At 45.7% G+C, this 21,980-nt stretch overlaps 1 protein-coding gene across 34 annotated transcripts in view; it reads right to left on the reverse strand.

Moving 5' to 3' along the window:
* The window catches only part of ANK2 (ankyrin 2), a 772,868-nt gene that overhangs the window by 262,402 nt on the left and 488,486 nt on the right, over positions 1–21,980 (reverse strand). For all 34 annotated transcript variants that reach the window (XM_073571907.1, XM_073571914.1, XM_073571911.1 and 31 more), the window contains one exon: positions 3,010–3,111. In XM_073571907.1, coding sequence (XP_073428008.1) covers positions 3,010–3,111 — 102 coding nt within the window. The remainder of the gene's footprint in view (positions 1–3,009; positions 3,112–21,980) is intronic.

The following is a 21,980-nucleotide window of genomic DNA, read 5'->3' on the forward strand; positions in this document are numbered from 1 at the left end:
CGTACCTACAATGATCCTAGACGCCTCGGCACAGCCAGAGAGCTAACTAAGCCTAAATCAAGAAAGGGGAAATCTAAACTGCCCCAGAGCAGAACCCAAAGGAATAGTTAGCCCCCAAACATATATTGTCGGTGAGACAAGATGAAAACACAAACACAGGCAGGAAAATAGACTGAGCAAATGATGGGGCCCATAATGACTAGACAGGACAGGAAAGGAAAGACACTGATAGCAATCACGCAAAACACCCTGCAAAAAGTCCAACAGGTCTGAAGCAAAAAACACTGAAGTCACACGACTTCGCCCCCCACTATATCAGCACTCTGGTATATTCTGAAAGCAGAGCAAAAAGAGACCAATCTAACAGGGGATAAAACAAACTGGCACAAGCAGTAACATATGGGTGGTGATTCAGCACAGACCCAGCCGGAGCTGGCTGACCCGCACCAAGAAGAGATAGACAAAACCAGATCAAATGCAAACAGAATAGCAAATAAACCACTTAGCTGAACATGCAGGGACAGAGCTGGAGAAATCAGACCTCAGGAGGAATAGGAAGCAAATCAACAGCAGGGATGGAGTGAGTCGGCTGTCTTAAATCCCAATCTGAAACCCCAGATCTCCAATCGTCATCATCATTATCAGGTGGCAAGCCTCTGTCAATCAGATCAGCTCCATTACCTCCAGTAACCACCAGAGGGAGCCCAGAAAGAGAACTCGCAACCCCTCTGTCGATCTGACCAGCTCCACTACCTTCAGTAATAACCAGAGGGAGGCCAGAAAGCGAATTCACAACAGGCTACATTATATTCTTTTGGGGGGCTGTATTATACCATATGAAGGGGGTCTACATTATAGAGAAAGAAAGAACAGAGAGAGAAAGAGAGGAAAGAAAGAACAGAGAGAGAGAGAAAAAAGAAAGAACAGAGAGAAAGAAAGAAAGAAAGAACAGAGAGAAAGAAATAAGAGAGAGAGAAAGAACAGAGAGAGAAAGATTAGAGAGAAAGAGGGGAAAGAAAGAAAGAACAGAGCAAAAGAACAGAGAGAGAGAGAGAAAGGAAAAGGGGAAAGAAAGAAACAGAGAGAAAGAAAGAACAGAGAGAGAAAGAAAAAAAAGATTAGAGAGAGGAAGAAAGAACAGTGAGAGAAAGAAAGAAAGAGAGAGAAAGACTGATTCTATAAAGATACTATAGCAGCCCGGCTCCCATTGTAGTGTGCACCTGAGCCTCCCGGAGCAGGACATATCATGATCCGCTCACATGGCCGACATCCCCGAGTCCAAGGCGATCCAACTGTCCGCGCTGTCGTCGGAGACAGTGATGGATCTGAAGCATTCCTTGAAGTGCCTCCATGGTTCCGTCACAATCTCCTCCCGAAATTACCTAATTTCTGGTCAGCTTCCAGCACGTCACTTCCGGTGGAACGTCACGTGCGAATTTTATAGTGCTCTCCGGGGCTCTGCTGTGTACTCCTGTGTCCGCGGGAAAAGTAAGCTCCCGCCCGGGGCAGACTCTCTCTCAAAATCAAGACGGTTCGGAGGTATGAATGCTCCCCACCATACACCTTGTACACACGCACCTCCGCTCCGTACACCTCTTACACACGCGGCTCGTACACAAGCGGCTCCGCTCCGTACACCTTGTACACACGTGGCTCTGCTCCATACACACGCGGCTCCGCTCCGTACACCTCGTACACACATGGCTCGGCTCCGTACACCTCATACACATGCGGCTCCGCTCCGTACACCTCGTACACAGGCGGCTCCGGTCCGTGCACATCGCACACACGTTGCTCGTACACCTTGTACACAGGCGGCTCCGCTCCGCACAACTCGTACACATGCAGCTCCGCTCCATACACCTCGTACACAGACGGCTCCGCTTCGTACACACGCAGCTCCGCTCCGTACACCTCGAACCCACACAGCTCCACTCCGTACACACACGGCTCCACTCGGTACACGCACGGCTCCGCTCTGTCCACCTCATACACACACGGCTCTGCTACATGCACCTTGTAAACCCATCCTTACCCCACACAAACTTCTCATCCAGCGCACCATGACAACCAGCACACTAGCGCAGCAGAGTCCTGCATACTGCATACAGTCAGTGAGACCCCTGATCATGTGACCTCGACTCCTGTGGCCGAGAAGAGAACATAGCGGCAGAGAGCAGGGAGATGATCGATTCTCCCTGCTCTGCCGCAGATACAGTTTACAGTAGCGTAAATCCGAGTGGGGCCCCTCAGAGTGTGGTGCTCGGGGCCACCGCCCCCTCTGCCCCCCCGGTAGCTATGCTACTGATGGACGCCTTTGCATTGTCATCCCCTAATAGGCTTATAATAACTTGAAGGGGTTTCACAATTAGTGCATTCAATTTACTTCTATTAATTTTTCCACAACTAAACTGATATCTCATACTACTACAATATAAAAGAAGGAAAGAAAGCGCAACATAATATGCTCGATTGAAGAAGGAGCAGAAACTGCTCCGAAAAGCGTAGCAAATAAAGTTTTTAAAATCTACTTTTCTCGGTCGGGACTGGATGTTCGTGGGCAGCGTTGTAAGATCACTTCAAATAGAAACCTCCCTCTTCAACATACTCCTACAGTAGGGAACATGTTTTCTAAGCTACTCCTCCATGTGAGCAGGAATAGCTACAGTATATGTATGCTCATATCCATACTGCCCCAGCGTAGAAGAATTCTGCATCCCTACAGAGTCTCTGCATCCCTACATCCCCTATAGGCCAGACGAAGGGAAGCATGACTTCTCAGCTATCTACAGCAGCAATTCTGTAGCATTCTATCAAGTAACAGTAAAAGCTGCAGCCGTTTATAGGGTTTAGCATTACATAATTGCTATGATCATAGTCGGATTCACATAGGACGACTTGTGGTGTTGACGACAAAGAAGAAACCCAAAGAGTCCCGAGATCCTCCCAGGCATAAATGTAGACAAAACTTGTATGTGAACATGAGAAACATATTATAATTCATTGTACCTGATTACATGTGTTGATGTCTACTCCTCCTTTTAGGTATTCCAGTACCTTGTCCAAATTGCCTGATCGAGCAGCTTTGAGAAAGCTAGTATTGCTGTCCGACTGTTGAAATAAAAAAGTAAATTGGTCACATAGAATATTAGGAGAATTTTCAACCAACAATACCAGCGACAGCATGTATCTACAACACAACAACTACAGCTCTGTGAACTCCTTCACTCCTGCATGTGAATTCATGTGGGGTTGGATTCATTGCATGATAGGTCCAAACGACACCAAAATAATTCTATCGACTTTAATGGGATCTGCCTGGTTTCCATTATGGAGTCTAAATTTTACCAGAAAAGAGTGTAGCACCACAAAAGAAACCATAAGACCCCCATTATAGTCAATATTGTCCTCCCAATGCCACTTGCATCTGTTATCTGCATGAATTCCTAGAAAGGAACAGAAATATGACCCTAAGGCCTCTTTCACACTTCAGTTTTTTTGCATCAGTCTGGAAAAGGAGAGAGAGAGAAAGAGAGAGAAAGAGAGAGAGAAAGAGAGAGAGAGAGAGAAAGAAAGAGAGAGAGAAAGAGAGAGAGAAAGAGAGAGAGAAAGAGAGAGAGAAAGAGAGAGAGAGAAAGAGAGAGAGAAAGAGAGAATTTTTTTTTGTCCGGCAGCCAAAAAGAATTTCGGGTTAAATGAGTGTCTGGAGGATCCGCCAGAGAAAAAAACGTTGCAAGCTCCGTTTTCAAATCTTTGAGGATGGTGACGGACAGCAACTTTTGGCGGATCCTCAAAAAAAACGGATGCAACGGCCGGCAATCCGTCACAATCCGCCACTAATGGAAGTCAATGGGGAAAAAAACGGATCCTCAAAAGAAAATTGAGGATCCGTTTTTATTCAAAACCTGGCGGATTGTGACTGATTGCAAAAAACTGAAGTGTGAAAGAGGCCTAAGGGGTCACACTTCCACCTGCAATGTGAGAAACTTCCGCGAGTCTCTCGCATCAATACCTGACACTGTCGCTGGCACTCGAGACAGGAGCATTCAGCTACATAGAAATACATACAGCCGCACACTCCGGTCCCGAGTACCGGCAGCCGGGTATTGAGTCGCGAGTTTCTCGCATTGCATTTGCAAGTGTGACCCTGGCCTAACAGAGTAACTGTCCTTAATAACCCTCGCTATAAGCATAAAAGCCTGGAAGAGATACCTCAGCTATTCTATACTGCTTCGTCCATATAGCAAAGTGTCCATGATTACCTATATCTACTATATAATCGTCTAATTCTGTCTCTCTGTCTGAAACGGAAATCTCGCGTCGCTGATTGGTTGCACCCGGCCAGCCGCGACCAATCAGCGACAGACCACAGTGCCACATAATTCAGTCACATTTACTGGACAAGTTCTGTCAGTCACAGTGCCACATAGTTCAGGTACGTTTACTGGACAAGTTCTGTTAGCCACAGTGCTACATAGTTCAGTCACGTTTACTGGACAAGTTCTGTTAGCCACAGTGCCACATAGTTCAGTCACGTTTACTAAACAAGTTCTGTGAGCCACAGTGCCACATAGTTCAGTCACGTTTACTGGACAAGTTCTGTCAGTCACAGTGCCACATAGTTCAGTCACGTTTACTGAACAAGTTCTGTTAGCCACAGTGCCACATAGTTCAGTCACGTTTACTGGACAAGTTCTGTCAGTCACAGTGCTACATAGTTCAGTCACGTTTACTGGACAAGTTCTGCTAGCCACAGTGCCACATAGTTCAGTCACGTTTACTAAACAAGTTCTGTGAGCCACAGTGCCACATAGTTCAGTCACGTTTACTGGACAAGTTCTGTTAGCCACAGTGCCACATAATTCAGTCACGTTTACTGAACAAGTTCTGTTAGCCACAGTGCCACATAGTTCAGTCACGTTTACTGGACAAGTTCTGTCAGTCACAGTGCTACATAGTTCAGTCACGTTTACTGGACAAGTTCTGCTAGCCACAGTGCCACATAGTTCAGTCACGTTTACTGGACAAGTTCTGTGAGCCACAGTGCCACATAGTTCAGTCACGTTTACTGGACAAGTTCTGTCAGTCACAGTGCTACATAGTTCAGTCACGTTTACTGGACAAGTTCTGCTAGCCACAGTGCCACATAGTTCAGTCACGTTTACTAAACAAGTTCTGTGAGCCACAGTGCCACATAGTTCAGTCACGTTTACTGGACAAGTTCTGTCAGTCACAGTGCTACATAGTTCAGTCACGTTTACTGGACAAGTTCTGCTAGCCACAGTGCCACATAATTCAGTCACATTTACTGGACAAGTTCTGTCAGTCACAGTGCCACATAGTTCAGTCACGTTTACTGGACAAGTTCTGTGAGCCACAGTGCCACATAGTTCAGTCACGTTTACTGGACAAGTTCTGTCAGTCAGTAAGAGTGCCACATAGTTCAGTCACGTTTACTGGACAAGTTCTGTTAGCCACAGTGCCACATAGTTCAGTCACGTTTACTAAACAAGTTCTGTCAGTCACAGTGCTACATAGTTCAGTCACGTTTACTGGACAAGTTCTGCTAGCCACAGTGCCACATAGTTCAGTCACGTTTACTGGACAAGTTCTGTGAGCCACAGTGCTACATAGTTCAGTCACGTTTACTGGACAAGTTCTGTTAGCCACAGTGCCACATAGTTCAGTCACATTTACTGGACAAGTTCTGTTAGCCACAGTGCCACATAGTTCAGTCACGTTTACTAAACAAGTTCTGTCATAGTGCCACATAGTTCAGTCACGTTTACTGGACAAGTTCTGTTAGCCACAGTGCCACATAGTTCAGTCACGTTTACTGGACAAGTTCTGTTAGCCACAGTGCTACATAGTTCAGTCACGTTTACTGGACAAGTTCTGTTAGCCACAGTGCTACATAGTTCAGTCACGTTTACTGGACAAGTTCTGTGAGCCACAGTGCCACATAGTTCAGTCACGTTTACTAAACAAGTTCTGTGAGCCACAGTGCCACATAGTTCAGTCACGTTTACTGGACAAGTTCTGTCAGTCACAGTGCCACATAGTTCAGTCACATTTACTGAACAAGTTCTGTTAGCCACAGTGCCACATAGTTCAGTCACGTTTACTGGACAAGTTCTGTCAGTCACAGTGCTACATAGTTCAGTCACGTTTACTGGACAAGTTCTGCTAGCCACAGTGCCACATAGTTCAGTCACGTTTACTAAACAAGTTCTGTTAGCCACAGTGCCACATAGTTCAGTCACGTTTACTGGACAAGTTCTGTTAGCCACAGTGCCACATAATTCAGTCACGTTTACTGAACAAGTTCTGTTAGCCACAGTGCCACACAGTTCAGTCACGTTTACTGGACAAGTTCTGTCAGTCACAGTGCTACATAGTTCAGTCACGTTTACTGGACAAGTTCTGCTAGCCACAGTGCCACATAGTTCAGTCACGTTTACTGGACAAGTTCTGTCAGTCACAGTGCTACATAGTTCAGTCACGTTTACTGGACAAGTTCTGCTAGCCACAGTGCCACATAGTTCAGTCACGTTTACTAAACAAGTTCTGTGAGCCACAGTGCCACATAGTTCAGTCACGTTTACTGGACAAGTTCTGCTAGCCACAGTGCCACATAATTCAGTCACATTTACTGGACAAGTTCTGTCAGTCATAGTGCCATGTAGTTCAGTCACGTTTACTGGACAAGTTCTGTCAGTCATAGTGCCACATAGTTCAGTCACATTTACTGGACAAGTTCAGTCAGTAAGAGTGCCACGTAGTTCAGTCACGTTTACTGGACAAGTTCTGTTAGCCACAGTGCTACATAGTTCAGTCACGTTTACTAAACAAGTTCTGTTAGCCACAGTGCCACATAGTTCAGTCACGTTTACTGGACAAGTTCTGTCAGTCATAGTGCCACATAGTTCAGTCACGTTTACTGGACAAGTTCTGTCATAGTGCCACGTAGTTTAGTCACGTTAATTGAACAAGTTCTGTTAGCCACAGTGCCACATAGTTCAGTCACATTTACTGAAGACGTTCTGTCAGTCATAGTGGCACATAGTTCAGTCACGTTAACTGAACAAGTTTTACCTGGAAAATCCTGTGTATTCATTGCATTATTCTTAAATCTTCATAAATAAACTACATATTCTACAATACCCGATGCGTGAGAATCGGGCCACCATCTAGTTATTAATAATCATCAATAATGCAACCAGCCGAAAAAAATCTGAATTTTTTTTGTCTGAAAATACAGATGCGGACTTGAAGAAGCTTGTACAGATAGTTATAATTGACTGTAATTATAATTTTACAGTGAATTCTACAAATGTGTTTACATCAGTATTCTGGTCGCAGACCACAGGCTTACATGTTGCTGTACAATGGTCCATGGGATGGGTGGGACCACCTAGAAAGCTGAGCTGAGCCGCATTGGCCTCTACATGCTGGGTGCCTTTTCACTGGCTGCAGCATACAATACAAAGGAGCAGCTTAGGCCTGTTTCACACATCCGTTTGTGTCCATCAGTCAAAACCGCCGTTTTGCAAAAAAAAACGGATCCGCCATTTTTCTTGGCAGATCCGTTTTTTTCCCCATTGAGTTACATTACCGGCGGATCTTGACGGATGGCCATCCGTTGGATCCGGTTTTTTTTTTGCGGATCCGCCAAAATTTTGACGTCCGCCGACATGCCCGAACGGACCATGCAACGTTTTTTCGGGCGGCCGGATCCGCATTTGTCACTGCGCCTGCCCGAAAGACTTCACTCAGCTGCAAATTTAACCCTAAACTCTGCTCTGGCGGCTGAAAAATATTTTTTTTCTCTCTCCCCCCCCCAGGCAGCGGTTCCTTGGTCAGTACAGGAACGGATCCGTTATCCGACATTTTAGCGGATTTTGACTGACCAAAAAAAACTGATGTGTGAAACAGGCCTTAGGCCTGTTTCACACTTGCTTTTTTTGCAGCGCGTTTTTCCCGCAAAAAAACGCATTGAAAAACGCATACAAAAGCATACAACTGCTGCGTTTTTTTCAAGCATTTTTATGAGCATGCATGAAAAAAACGCAGCGTTTTTATGCGTTTGTATGCGTTTTTAGTGCGTTTTTACAGCGTTTGCGTTTTTTTCCAACATTAGGTGGCCCCTCACACTAACCCAAACCATGACTTTACTAACCCTAACCCTAACCCTGACCCTGACCCTAACCCTTAACCAAACCATACTTAACCCTAACCCTGACCCTAACCCTAACCCTGACCCTAACCCTTAACCAAACCATACTTAACCCTAACCCTGACCCTAACCCTGACCCTAACCCTGACCCTAACCCTTAACCAAACCATACTTAACCCTAACCCTAACCCTGACCCTAACCCTAACCCTGACCCTAACCCTTAACCAAACTTAACCCTAACCCTAACCCTGACCCTAACCCTTAACCAAACCATACTTAACCCTAACCCTGACCCTAACCCTGACCCTAACCCTGACCCTAACCCTTAACCAAACCATACTTAACCCTAACCCTAACCCTTAACCAAACCATACTTAACCCTAACCCTAACCCTGACCCTAACCCTTAACCAAACCATACTTAACCCTAACCCTGACCCTAACCCTAACCCTGACCCTAACCCTTAACCAAACCATACTTAACCCTAACCCTAACCCTGACCCTAACCCTGACCCTAACCCTTAACCAAACCATACTTAACCCTAACCCTGACCCTAACCCTAACCCTGACCCTGACCCTAACCCTTAACCAAACCATACTTAACCCTAACCCTGACCCTAACCCTGACCCTAACCCTAACCCTGACCCTAACAATAACCCTAAACCCCCTTAACTAACCCTAACTCTAACCCAAACCCCTAAATTCCATGGTTAACAAAAAAAAAACGCATGTGCAAAAAAACGCATACATAAGCATGCCAATGCGCACATATGCGCACCCATAGACTTATATTGGGTGTCTTGCTGTAAAAAAACGCATTGCGCGCGCATGCGTTTTTTTGAGGCAAATCGGACGCACAAAAAATGCAACAAGTTGCATTTTGTGCGCCCGAGCGCATACCGCAAAAAAACGCATGCGCGGTAAAACGCGTACAAACGCATGTGTATGCGCACATAAGCGCATCCCATGCAAAGAATAGGAAAAAAAACGCATGCGCTATTTAGCGCTAAATTACCGCGAAAAAAAACGCAAATGTGAAACCAGCCTAAGTCATTACAACAGCCGGAGCTTCCTCTCACTGTTGTAATGCGCCATGTGTAATGTGTGGAAGAGGGAAAAGTGTATATGCATTTGTAACGTGTATGTACTATATATTTGTAATGTGTGCAGATGTAAGCAATGTGTATATGCATATAGATGTATGTAATGTGTTTGAGTAATATGGATGTGTGTAATGTGTATAAATTTGTACGGATTTATGTGTAATATATGAACATTGTGTATAAATGTATAAGTTGTGTACTGTTGCATATGAAATGTGCGTAATATGTGTATGCATGTGTGTATTTTATATGTGTGTAAATATGCGGCGAGGAGAATGACAGAAGGGTCATGACACACATCATGACAAGGAACCTACTGCCAATGTCTGCATTTGCTATAGACATACTCCATATATTAATCATTTGTATGATTTATTATTTTTTATACATTTGTCTAAAATATATTAGCATCTGAGATTTTTTCATCAGTTGCCAGCGAAAAAATAAACCTGATTGGTAAGGCTACTTTCATACATCCGGTGTGTGGGGTCCGGCGGCGTGCGGTGAAAAGCCGGGCCACCAGATCCGGCCTGCAGCGGTGACACCGGATGTGTATGCGGCGAGACATACGGCTCGGACGTGATTTAAAGGAGCCGCAGGAGGAGGTGGACAGAGGCAGCCGCTGAAAGGGAGGTGAGGGGAGGGGAGGAGAGGAGACAGAGGAGAGGGGAGGGGAGAGGAGACAGAGGAGAGGGGAGGGGGGTGGAGAGAGAGACATGGGGGGTTAACACTTAGTGTCCAGGCGAGAGAATCTCTCTCTTGCCGGGCACTTGTGGGGTTAACCCCACAGAGAGATCTCTCTCTCTCACCCAGACACTGTGAGTGTTAACCCCACAAGTGCCCGGCGAGAGAGATCTCTCACAAGTGTCCGGGTGACAGAGAGAGATCTCTCTCTCGCCGGGCACTTGTGGGGTTAACATTCACAGAGTCCGGGCATGCGCTGTGGAAAAAGCCGGTCCGGCGCTGACAAAAAACGTTGCAGAGAACGTTTTTTGCAGATGCCGGACGGCTAAGTTTTGCCGTGTCCGGCAGCAACCGGACACGACGCATAACCATCCGGCACGATGCGGCGACCATGAAAGCTTATGGGACAAAACCGGATCCGGTGCTGGATCCGGTTATGAAAAATTTTGCCGCATCGTGCCGGATTACAAAAACCGGATGTGTGAAAGAGGCCTAACTCTGAATAAGCATGAATGATCTAGTTAATAATCGGCATAAGGTCAGACACAATGACTGACTTTGGTATAGTATACTATTACAATAAGATATTATAATATTATAGTATTAAATATATGCATTATACATACTGCAATAGTCACTTTATTCTTATTGAGCCCCAGAATCATCCCTACTTCAAGAACACTAGGCTACAGATGGACTAAAAATATATTGGGCCCCCAAACTTAAAGAGCATGGACCTGTTAACAATCACTATACCCATGTGAACAATATACTGGTATTCTCTGTGATGACTGTTCAGGGGCAGAGATGGCACACCTAGCCCAGGTTGAAAAAAATAATCCCAAAGTAAACTAATGGAGAGGAGGGGACAATTAATATGCAAAGAGGGGAACTAGAATGAGGAAGATCGATTTAGTCATTGCATCAGAAACTATAATATAGTCTGTAGACAACAAAGCAGATATGTGTCATGGTTCCACCCCTCAGGGTGTCTGGGATGTAGTTACTGCCAGCTCGTAGGGACATGCTGAGCTGTCAGTGTGTTGATTGACAGCTTGACTAGCCAATCTGTGACTGGGAGGCGTTAGCTGTCGCAGGTGTTCACTATACCGGGTAATTGCAATGCCTTCTTAACTGAGCAGCTTCTCCCAGACCACTGCCAGATGTACATTCATATTGTGAGGTTTGTGCTGTGCTTTCCTATGCCTTGAGTTCTATATTCTTGATCTGTTGCCTGACTTTGGACTTTGTTCTGACTATCCGCCTGTTTAACCCCTTCAGCTCTGATCCGTTATCCTACCGGTACTCTGACCTCGGAACGTTACCTGACTACGCTTTTGTCTCTTCCTTCTGTTTATGACCAACCCTCCTGGCTTCTGACCTTGGACTACCTGACCACTCTGTCTCACGGCTTGGCCGTGATAAAAGACTAGCAGCACATTATGCTATTTTATCCCTTAATACAGGGGTGGGGAATCTTTTTTTCTGCCAAGGGCCAATTGGATATTTATACCATCCTTCGGGGGATGTACGAATCACGTGCTACCTCCGCCCACAAAGAACATCCTGACGCTGGCAGGACATAAACTTTCATTGCACGCACCTCAGCATTCAGTAGTGAACACTATGTGCCTGTGCTCACAGAGCAAGAAGAAATTAATGGACAGGCGGCTGTCAAAATACAGCTGTCGGCCCAAGCACTGCGGTCCCTGGGAATTTACCCTTGGACCGGATAACAGGTAATCGAGAGCCTTAAACAGCCCGCAAACCTGAGGTTCTCCACCTGCAAATTATCACTATATCTAAAGGTAAATAGCATTTTTGGAGGTGACAAGTTCCATTTAAAGGTTCAACACTGAAGGTGACAAGTTCCCTTTAAAGGCTCAACACTATACAACCTCAATACATATTACTAGCTTTTTACAGTTTTGCTGGACAGGTCTTTGATCTACTGGTAAAAAAGAAAGTGACAGCATTTAACATAGCAGGCTTTTAAGTTGTAATGAAATATAGAAATAAAATATTAATTATTTTGCTAATGGTTTTTATGAGTGACCTGCTTTCCATGGGGAATGACAAGAAGTGATGGGAGAAAATGAGTAATGGACTAAGAACATACATGATAACAGAACTCTCAGAATGCTAATATCATCATTGCAATGAGGGTCTTCTATTTTGGGTCTATCTATTCCTATACAGTACATGTGAGCACCAGGCTGGTCTGAGTGAACCTATAGGCAAATGTTAGCTCTTTGGCACATTAAGGAGAGGTCACGGGAAGCAGCACGTCTTGTGAACAGCAATCCAGTAATCCGCATTGATGTGTCACCAGTCGCCCTGATGCTTAGCCAATCGTGTAAGCAGATAAAGCACAGCTCAGCTGAGCAGAACTGCAGCGAGGACAAATGCTGCATCCCACCCACAGTGGCTCTGCGCACACAACAACTTAACCAGTGCTTGGCTGGAGGTACTGCCAGATGAAATGTGAAGACACACTACATGCTGAATCCATCACTGAGCCTATATTTATTTGTGCGCCTTGAGCAGAAGTCCTGATGATAAATCTCAGAATGCGTGTCACCCAGTCCTATACTAGTACATACCGTAAACAGCAGAGAGGGCTTCCCAAACAGTGGTGTACTATGTGGACCCGCTAATGCATGTATCACAAAGACCTTTGATTTAAGTCATACACACCTTTGCACAAGTTTAAAAAAGCTGAAAAGGGCCACAAGAAATGACTATAGATACAGCTATTTTACAAAAAAAAAATATCTACTGTATTTATATAATTGCCTTGTAATGTTTTCATTTCCTGTTCTGTCACCGTATCCCAGAATTCCAAGCGGAGGAAGTTCACCAACCGCCATATTGGGACACCCAACATGGCAGGTGTCTCAACATGGAAATTGCTGCTGGTACCAACCTATTGTGCGGTACCACCAGCGGAACACCGTCGCACCACACACACACTCTACACGCCGTACGCACCACACACACACACTCACTCTCACGCAGCCTCTTGCGCGGTACAACCAGCGGAACACCGTCGCACTGCGCCTGCACGAAATCCGCACAGGTGCAGTGAATCATTCAGCAGATCCCAGCGGCAGATGTGCAACGTGTATACAGGCAGAGGAAGCCGGTCACATTCAAAGGGTTTTCCCACGAATGAAAGTTCATTTTAAAAATTGTCTGCGTCTGACCGTGTACGGAGCAAACCACATCTCCTGGGCAGGAGAAGAAGTAAAAGACAATACTGACATTACAGCAGGGGATCACAGAGGATTCATTTTGTGAGGTAAAATATTTCACTGACTGTTATGAATGAGTCACCGTAGGAGGCAAAAACAGAAATACTAGCTAAGTCCAGAAAACCAGGGAAGTTGGCAGCTATCGGATTGCAGACCCCTGAACCTATCAACAACAACTAGCAGTAGCCGTAGGGGGTTCCTACGGTGCCCTAGACCCCTCGATCACAGCCGGAGAACTAAATAGCCTAAAGACAGAAAGGGAAATCTAAACTGCCCCAGAGCAGACCCCAAAGCAATAGGCAGACAGACTGATAGGGAAAAGAGCCCTGAAGACGCTAGGCTTCAAAAAGACTATATCAGTACTCAAGTATTTTCTGAAGACAGAGCAAAAAGGCAAAAAGGAATTCAGCTCACCCCAGCAGGGAATGGCAGAAATCCAGAAAAACAAGGCAAAACAAAACCAAAACACAAATGCAAAAAGCAGAGCAGAAAACTTAGCTTTTGAGGAGCAGGAATCAGACTGGTCTCCTAGAATCCGTCAGAGAAATCAGCAGCAAGGAAGAAGGGCGTCAGCTGCCTTATATCCAGTCAGCAATTCCAGTCACCCAGTCATCGTCCTGCTCAGGTGCTTGGTAATCAGCCTCACTACCTTCCTTCATCAGAAGAGGGAGTTCATCAGACCTCAATGGTGAATGGGAAAATGAACTCACAACAGTACCTCCCCCTTGAGGAGGGGTCACCAAACCCTCATCCACGCCACCAGGGCGATCAGGGTGAGCCCGATGAAAGGCACGCACCAATCTTTTGGCATGAATATCAGAGGCCGAGACCCAGGAATTATCCTCCTGACCATAACCCTTCCACTTAACCAAATACTGGAGTCTCCGTCTAGCCAGACGGGAATCCAGTATCTTCTCTACCTCATATTCCATGTTACCTTCATCCAATACAGGGTCCGGAGGTGCCACCCCAGGAACTACTGGTTCAACAAACCTCTTCAACAAGGACTTATGAAACACATTATGGATTTTAAATGTGACAGGCAGAGCCAACCGAAAAGAGACCGGATTAATAATCTCCAAAATCTTGTAAGGTCCAATAAATCTAGGCTTAAACTTAGCAGAAGCCACCTTCATAGCGATATTTTTTGATGATAACCAAACCATATCACCCACCTTAAACTGGGGACCAATGGTCCTATGGCGGTTGGAAAACCGCTGGGCCTTTTCCTGGGAGAGAGATAACTTATCCACCACTTGGTCCCAGATCTGGTGCATTCTCTCCACCACAGTGTCAACACCTGGGCTGGCAGAAGGCTCCACCTGCCCTGAAGAAAATCGAGGATGAAACCCAAAGTTACAAAAAAAAGGTGACATCAAAGTGGTAGAACTAGCTCTATTATTTAAAGCAAATTCGGCCAAGGGCAAAAATGAAACCCAATCATCCTGATCAGCGGAAATAAAACATCTCAAATACGACTCCAAGGTCTGGATTGTTCTTTCCGTCTGCCCATTGGTCTGAGGGTGAAAAGCAGAGGAGAAGGACAACTGAATTCCCAGCTTGGAACAGAAAGTCCTCCAAAATCTAGACACAAACTGCACTCCTCTGTCAGATACAATGTTCTCAGGAATCCCGTGTAAGCGTACCACCTGTTGCAAAAACAGGGGCACCAACTCAGAGGAAGATGGCAACTTAGGGAGTGATACAAGATGAACCATCTTAGAGAACCTATCACAAATCACCCAAATAACAGTCATTCTCTGACAGACAGGCATATCAGAGATGAAATCCATTGAAATATGGGTCCATGGCCTCCTGGGGACCGGCAAAGGCATCAACAACCCACTAGAGCGAGAACAAGGTTTAGACCGGGAGCAAGTCCCACAGGACTGCACAAAATTCCTGACATCACGAGACAAGGCAGGCCACCAAAAAGACCGACTCCCCAGATCTCTAGTACCAAAAATACCTGGATGACCAGCCAATGCAGAGCAATGAACTTCAGACATCACGCTCTTCTTCCACTGGTCAGGAACATACAACTTTCCACTGGGACAACGCTCAGGTTTGTCCTCCTGGAACTCTTCCAGAGCACGTCTCAAATCGGGCGAGATGGCAGAAAGAACTACCCCTTCGCCCAAGATGGTAGCAGGCTTGGTCACCACAGGAGAATCAGCAAAGAAGCTCCTAGAGAGAGCGTCAGCCTTGACATTCTTAGTGCCAGGAAGAAAAGAGACCACAAAATCAAAATGTGTAAAAAACAAGGCCCACCTAGCCTGTCTAGGGTTCAAGCGTTTGGCCGACTCCAGGTAAATCAAATTCTTGTGGTCAGTGAGGACCACGACTTGATGTTTAGCTCCCTCCAAACAATGTCTCCACTCCTCAAATGCCCATTTCATGGCTAACAGTTCCAGATTCCCCACATCATAGTTACGTTCAGATGGGGAGAACTTTCAGGAAAAGAAAGCGCAGGGATTCATTTTAGATGTTACAGGATCCTTTTGGGACAAAACAGCTCCTGCACCAATCTCAGAAGCGTCCACCTCTACCTGGAACGGAAGTGAGACATCAGGTTGCCACAAAACCGGGGCAGAAGTGAATCTTCGCTTCAGCTCCTGAAAGGAAGAAACAGCCTCCGGAGACCAATTCAACACATCAGCACCCTTCTTAGTCAGATCAGTCAATGGCTTGGCAATACTAGAAAATGTTGCTATAAATTTCCGATAAAAATTAGCAAAACCCAAAAACTTCTGGAGGGCCTTCAAAGAAGTGGGCTGAAGCCAATCATAAATGGCCTGTAACTTGGCTGGGTCCATTTCAATAGTTGACGGAGACAAAATAAATCCCAAAAAAGAAATCCTCTGTACCCCAAAAAGGCATTTCAATCCTTTGACATACAGGGAATTCTCCCTCAAGATCCGGAACACAGTCCGAACATGTTCCACATGAGAATCCCAATCCTTGGAGAAGATCAAAATACTGTATCATCCAGATAGATAATCAAAAATTTATCCACAAAGTCTCGGAAAATGTCGTTCATGAAGCACTGGAAGACAGAAGGGGCATTAGTGAGCCCAAAAGGCATCACCAGGTACTCAAAATGTCCCTCCGGAGTATTAAACGCCGTCTTCCATTCATCCCAATGCTTAATGCAAATAAGATTATACGCCCCCCTGAGGTCAAGCTTGGTAAACCAGCAAGCACCTTTAACTCTGGAGAATAGATCCGAAATCAGAGGTAACGGATACTGATATTTAATAGTAATTTTGTTGAGGGCACGATAATCAATACAAGGCCTTAATGAACCATCCTTTTTGGCCACGAAAACCCAGCACCTAAGGGTGAAGGGGATGGTCTAGTATGACCCTTCTCCAACGCCTCCTTAATATAGGATCACATAGCCTCGTGCTCGGGTACAGATAAATTGAAGAGCCGACCCTTGGGAAATTTACACCCCGGGCTCAGTTCAATTGCACAGTCATAACTCCTATGAGGAGGCAAAGACGTAGACTCATTCTCACTAAATACATCATAAAAGTCCGCCAAATAGTCAGGAACATCATGCGACTGAGGAGAGGTGGAAAAAACCGGAGCCTCACTAAGGGCACACCGACAACCCCAACTCACCACAGACACAGATTTCCAATCCAAAACTGGATTATGAATTTGCAACCAGGGAAACCCCAGAACAATGGTATCATGCAAATTATGCAACACCAAAAATCTGCAATTTTCTTGATGGTCTGGGGCGACCCGCATTACCACCTGGGTCCAAAACTGAGGTTTATTTTTCGCCAAAGGAGGAGCATCAATCCCCCTCAAAGGGATAGGCGTCCGCAGAGGTGTCATCGGAAATCCACAACGTTTAGCAAAATCCAAGTCCATTAGGTTCAGGGCTGCTCCCGAATCCACAAAAGCCTTGGCGGAAAATGTGGACAGGGAGCAGATCAGAGTAATTGCCAGAAGAAACTTAGGTTGAACACCACCCACAGAAACCGTGTGTGCAAAACGTTTCTCTCATTTAGGACAGACAGAAATAATATGCGAGGCATCTCCACAAAAAAAAACACAGCTTATTACGCCTTCTGAACTCCTGACGTTGCTCCCTGGATAAAACTCTATCACATTGCATAGGTTCAGACACTTGTTCAACAGGTGGCAACACCTCTCGTAAACGCCGATCAACCTGAATGGCTAATGACATAGAATCGTCAAGACCAGAGGGAACAGGAAATCCCACCATAGTATCTTTTACGGCTTCTGACAAACCCTTCCGAAAGAGAGCTGCCAAGGCATTATCATTCCAGGTAGTAAGGACCGCCCACTTTCGGAATTTTTGACAGTACAATTCTGCAGAATCTCGACCCTGGCTCAATGCCAACAGGGTCTTTTCAGCCTGATCAATAGCATTAGGTTCGTCATACAACAACCCCAAGGCTTGAAAAAATGCGTTCACATTAGTCAGAATAGGATCATCTGGTTTCAAAGAAAACACCCAATCCTGGGGATCGCCACTCAGCAAAGAGATTACAATTTTAACCTGCTGCGTGGAGCTCCCTGACGAGTTTGGCTTCAAGGCAAAAAATAATTTACAATTATTTTTGAAATTCAAAAATTTAGACCGATCCCCAAAAAACACATCAGGAGTAGGACTCTTTGGTTCAGCAGCATGTGAATGAGCAAGGTAGGCGGAAATTCCCCGCACTTCCGCAGCGAGCTGCTCCACACGATCAGACAATTGCTTTATCTCCATTGAGAGAAAAAAAAAATTCCCCTTACAGCCTCAGAGATATAGAGGAAAAAATATACACACTTTTTTTACAATTCTTTCCTGCTATTGAGTACCCTAGGATCTGCGGTATGGCTGGTGATTCTGTTGTGAATGAGTCACCGTAGGAGGCAAAAACAGAAATACTAGCTAAGTCCAGAAAACCAGAGAAGTTGGCAGCTATCAGATTGCAGACCCCTGAACCTATCAACAACAACTAGCAGTAGCCGTGGGGGGTTCCTACGGTGCCCTAGACCCCTCAATCACAGCCGGAGAACCAAATAGCCTAAAGACAGAAAGGGAAATCTAAACTGCCCCAGAGCAGACCCCAAAGCAATAGGCAGCCCCCAACATATAATGACGGTGAAGCAAGATGAAAAAACACTAACACAGATAGAAAGATAGGCTGAGCAAATGATGGGGCCCAAGCTAACTAAATAGGACAGGATAGAAAAGCTGCTGTCTGCAATCCGCCAAAACCCTATCAAAACATGAGCCAACAGACTGATAGGGAAAAGAGCCCTGAAGACGCTAGGCTTCAAAAAGACTATATCAGTACTCAAGTATTTTCTGAAGACAGAGCAAAAAGGCAAAAAGGAATTCAGCTCACCCCAGCAGGGAATGGCAGAAATCCAGAAAAACAAGGCAAAACAAAACCAAAACACAAATGCAAAAAGCAGAGCAGAAAACTTAGCTTTTGAGGAGCAGGAATCAGACTGGTCTCCTAGAATCCCTCAGAGAAATCACCAGCAAGGCAGAAGGGCGTCGGCTGCCTTATATCCAGTCAGCAATTCCCGTCACCCAGTCATCATCCTCCTGCTCAGGTGCTTGGCAATCAGCCTCACTACCTTCCTTCACCAGAAGAGGGAGTTCATCAGACCTCAATGGTGAAGGGGAAAATGAACTCACAACAACTGACTGTTTTTAAACAATATTTTACCTCACAAAATGTATCCTCTGTGATCTTCTACTGTAATGTCATTATTGTCTTTTGCTTCCTCCCCTGCCCAGAAGCTGTGGTATGTTCTGTACACGGTCAGACACAGGGGTGAGAGACAGAGCACAGGGGTGAGACAGCTCAAACGAGACAGCACATAAGGGGAGAACACAGCACAGGAACGAGAGAGACAGCAGACAAGGGGGATAGCACATAGGGTAGACAGGTCAAAGAAGAGGGCACAGACGGGAGAAGTCAGCACATGGGGAAAGAGAGTGGATAGGTGGGTGAGCACATGGGGAGACATTCTTAACGTTGCAAAGCCTGTTCCCATCGTGACATTACCGCCCTCCCAATGCGATAGCATCGGGCCTCCATCTAGTTAATTTATATAATTGCCTTATAATGTTTTCATTTCCTGTTCTGTCCAGATGTCACCATATCCCAGAATTCCAAGCGGAGGAAGTTCACCGACTGACATATTGGGACACCCAAGTGATGGGTGTCTCAATATGGAAACTGCTGCTGGTACCAACCTATTGCGTGGTACCACCAGCGGAACACCGTCGCACCACACACACACACACAGTCTCACATACACTCACTCACACTCACGCAGCCTCTTGCTCAGAAGACCGTCGCAGGCACAGTGAATCATTCGGCTGATCCCGGCGGCAGATGCGCAACGTGTCGACAGGCAGAGGAAGTCGGGCACATTAAAGAGGTTTTCCCACGAACAAAAGCTCATTTTAAAAATTGTCTGTGTCTGACCGTGTACGGAGCAAACCACATCTCCTGGGCAGGAGAGGAAGCAAAAGACAATACTGACATTACAGCAGGGGATCACAGAGGATTCATTTTGTGAGGTAAAATATTTCACTGACTGTTTTTAAACAATATTTTACAAAATGTATCCTCTGCGATCTCCTGCTGTAATGTAAGTATTGTCTTTTGCTTCCTCTCCTGCCCAGGAGCTGTGGTATGTTCTGTACACGGTCAGACACAGGGATGGGAGAGACAGAGCACAGGGGGGGGAGACAGCTCAAACGGGACAGCACATGAGAGGAGAACACAGAACAGGAAGGAGACAGCAGACGAGGAGGATAGCACATGGGGTAGACAGGTCAAAGAGGAGAGCACAGACGGGAGAAGTCAGCACATGGGGAAAGAGAGAGTGATTAGGTGGGTGAGCACATGGGGGGGGGGGATTCTCAATTCTGCAAAGCCTGCCCCCATCAGGACATTACTGCCCTCCCGAGCGATAGCATTGGGCCTCCATCTAGTATTACATAAAAATTACAGGACACCAAATAATATAAATGTGTTTTCAGGAATCAATTTGCAACCCAGCTCACTGTTAACCAATAAAGTTTTTGTAATTTACTAAATTTCGGTAACCTACCCCCATTCTGAGCTATTACCGGGGTCACATGACTTGTTGTGATCCACTGTGATTACGCCACATCTACCAGTTACATGGACAACAGCCCCCTAAGGGCTGCCCTGCTAGCGGGAACGTCGGCAATGCTATGTCGCTTTAAGGTGTTGTGCTGGGCATTGGGGATGCGCCTGCACACTCCGCTCACACAGATGGATATACCTGCAGAAATGGAGGAGAGCAGGGAGGAAGAACCAGAGAGGACATGTAATAATAGTGCAATGCACACTGGGAGGTATAGCATGAATATATATCTGCTGACACAAAAAGTTGGATCATCTTTTTCAAGAAAAGTGTTTACTACTGATGAGCGAACATGCTCGGGTGCTAACCAAGTGTCTTTTGCATGCTCAAAAAATATGTTCAAGTCCCCGTGACTTCATGTCTCGCGGCTGTTAGGTAGCCGCAACACATGCAGGGATTGTCTGTTTGTTAGGCAATCCCTGCATATGTTGCTGCTGTCTTACAGCCGCGAGACATGCAGATGCAGGGACTCAAACATGTTTTTCCAAGCACGCCAAAGTCACTCGGTTAGCACCCGAGCATGCTCCGATAACAACTTTCCCAGCGCGCTCACTCATCACTAGTGTTTACCACTACTTTTTTTTATTGATGACTAAGGGTATGTGCAGACGATCAGTAAACCCTGCGGGTTTGATGCTGCGTTCTTGTGCGGCCAGATGTTACAGCATACTGGATAGGATTTCAAGAAATACCATGCCCACTATGTGTCCACAGACGTCTGCGGCTCTCCCACAGAGATGAACATGCGGCACGTCTTTCCAGACCGCAGCATATCAATTTCACCCGTACAATGTATTAGATGTGGTAAATCCACACGGCTCAGTCATCACATGCGGATTCACCACGTTCAATACATGGCAGAGCTTTAGAAACAGCGAACATGTTCTGCGTCCAAAATGCTGCCAGTTCCAGATCGCTTGCACATATCCTAAGCCTTAGATTTCGTTCACATGTTCAGTATGTGGTCAGTATTTTACGTCACTATTTGTAAGCCAAAATCAGGAGTGAAACAGTCAGAGGAAAGTATAATAGAAACAAGTCACCACTTCTGTTTTTTGTACCCTCTCCTGGTTTTGGATTACAAATATGATATGAAATACTGACCAAACACTGCTGTGTGAAATTTACCACAGACTAAGTAATTAACATATGATCATGGGGGGGTGACACTATGTTCACGTCTGAAACCGGCCAGGTGTAAACAATGAACGCCCCACCACATCTCTGTGCACTGCCTATTGGCTGCTCTGGGTATTGCAAGTCAGCTCCTATTCTAACCAGACAACCACTTGAAAATGATTCCAGATGACATAACAGAATATCATGTAAGGGAGCCCGTCAGCAGTCTGACCCCTCAAAGTGGAACAGTGGGGTGGGGTTGTTGAACTCTTAAAGGTGTTATCTCCTTTCTGAAAATTCAGGTCACCAGGGACAATATGCTATTTAAAAAAAACCTTCCTGAGTCCACTGCTTAGTCTAAACTGCTTCGCCTGGTGTCAATTATTGTATGCAGCACTGACGTACTGTCAAATGCCTTGCTTAGAGTCACAGAGCTCATTAATTGGGAGCCACACTGTGGACGTCAGCACTGCA

Source organism: Dendrobates tinctorius, unplaced genomic scaffold (assembly GCF_039654945.1).
Source record: "Dendrobates tinctorius isolate UK_male_01 unplaced genomic scaffold, ASM3965494v1 ptg000030l, whole genome shotgun sequence".
Taxonomy (NCBI): Eukaryota; Metazoa; Chordata; class Amphibia; order Anura; family Dendrobatidae; genus Dendrobates; species Dendrobates tinctorius.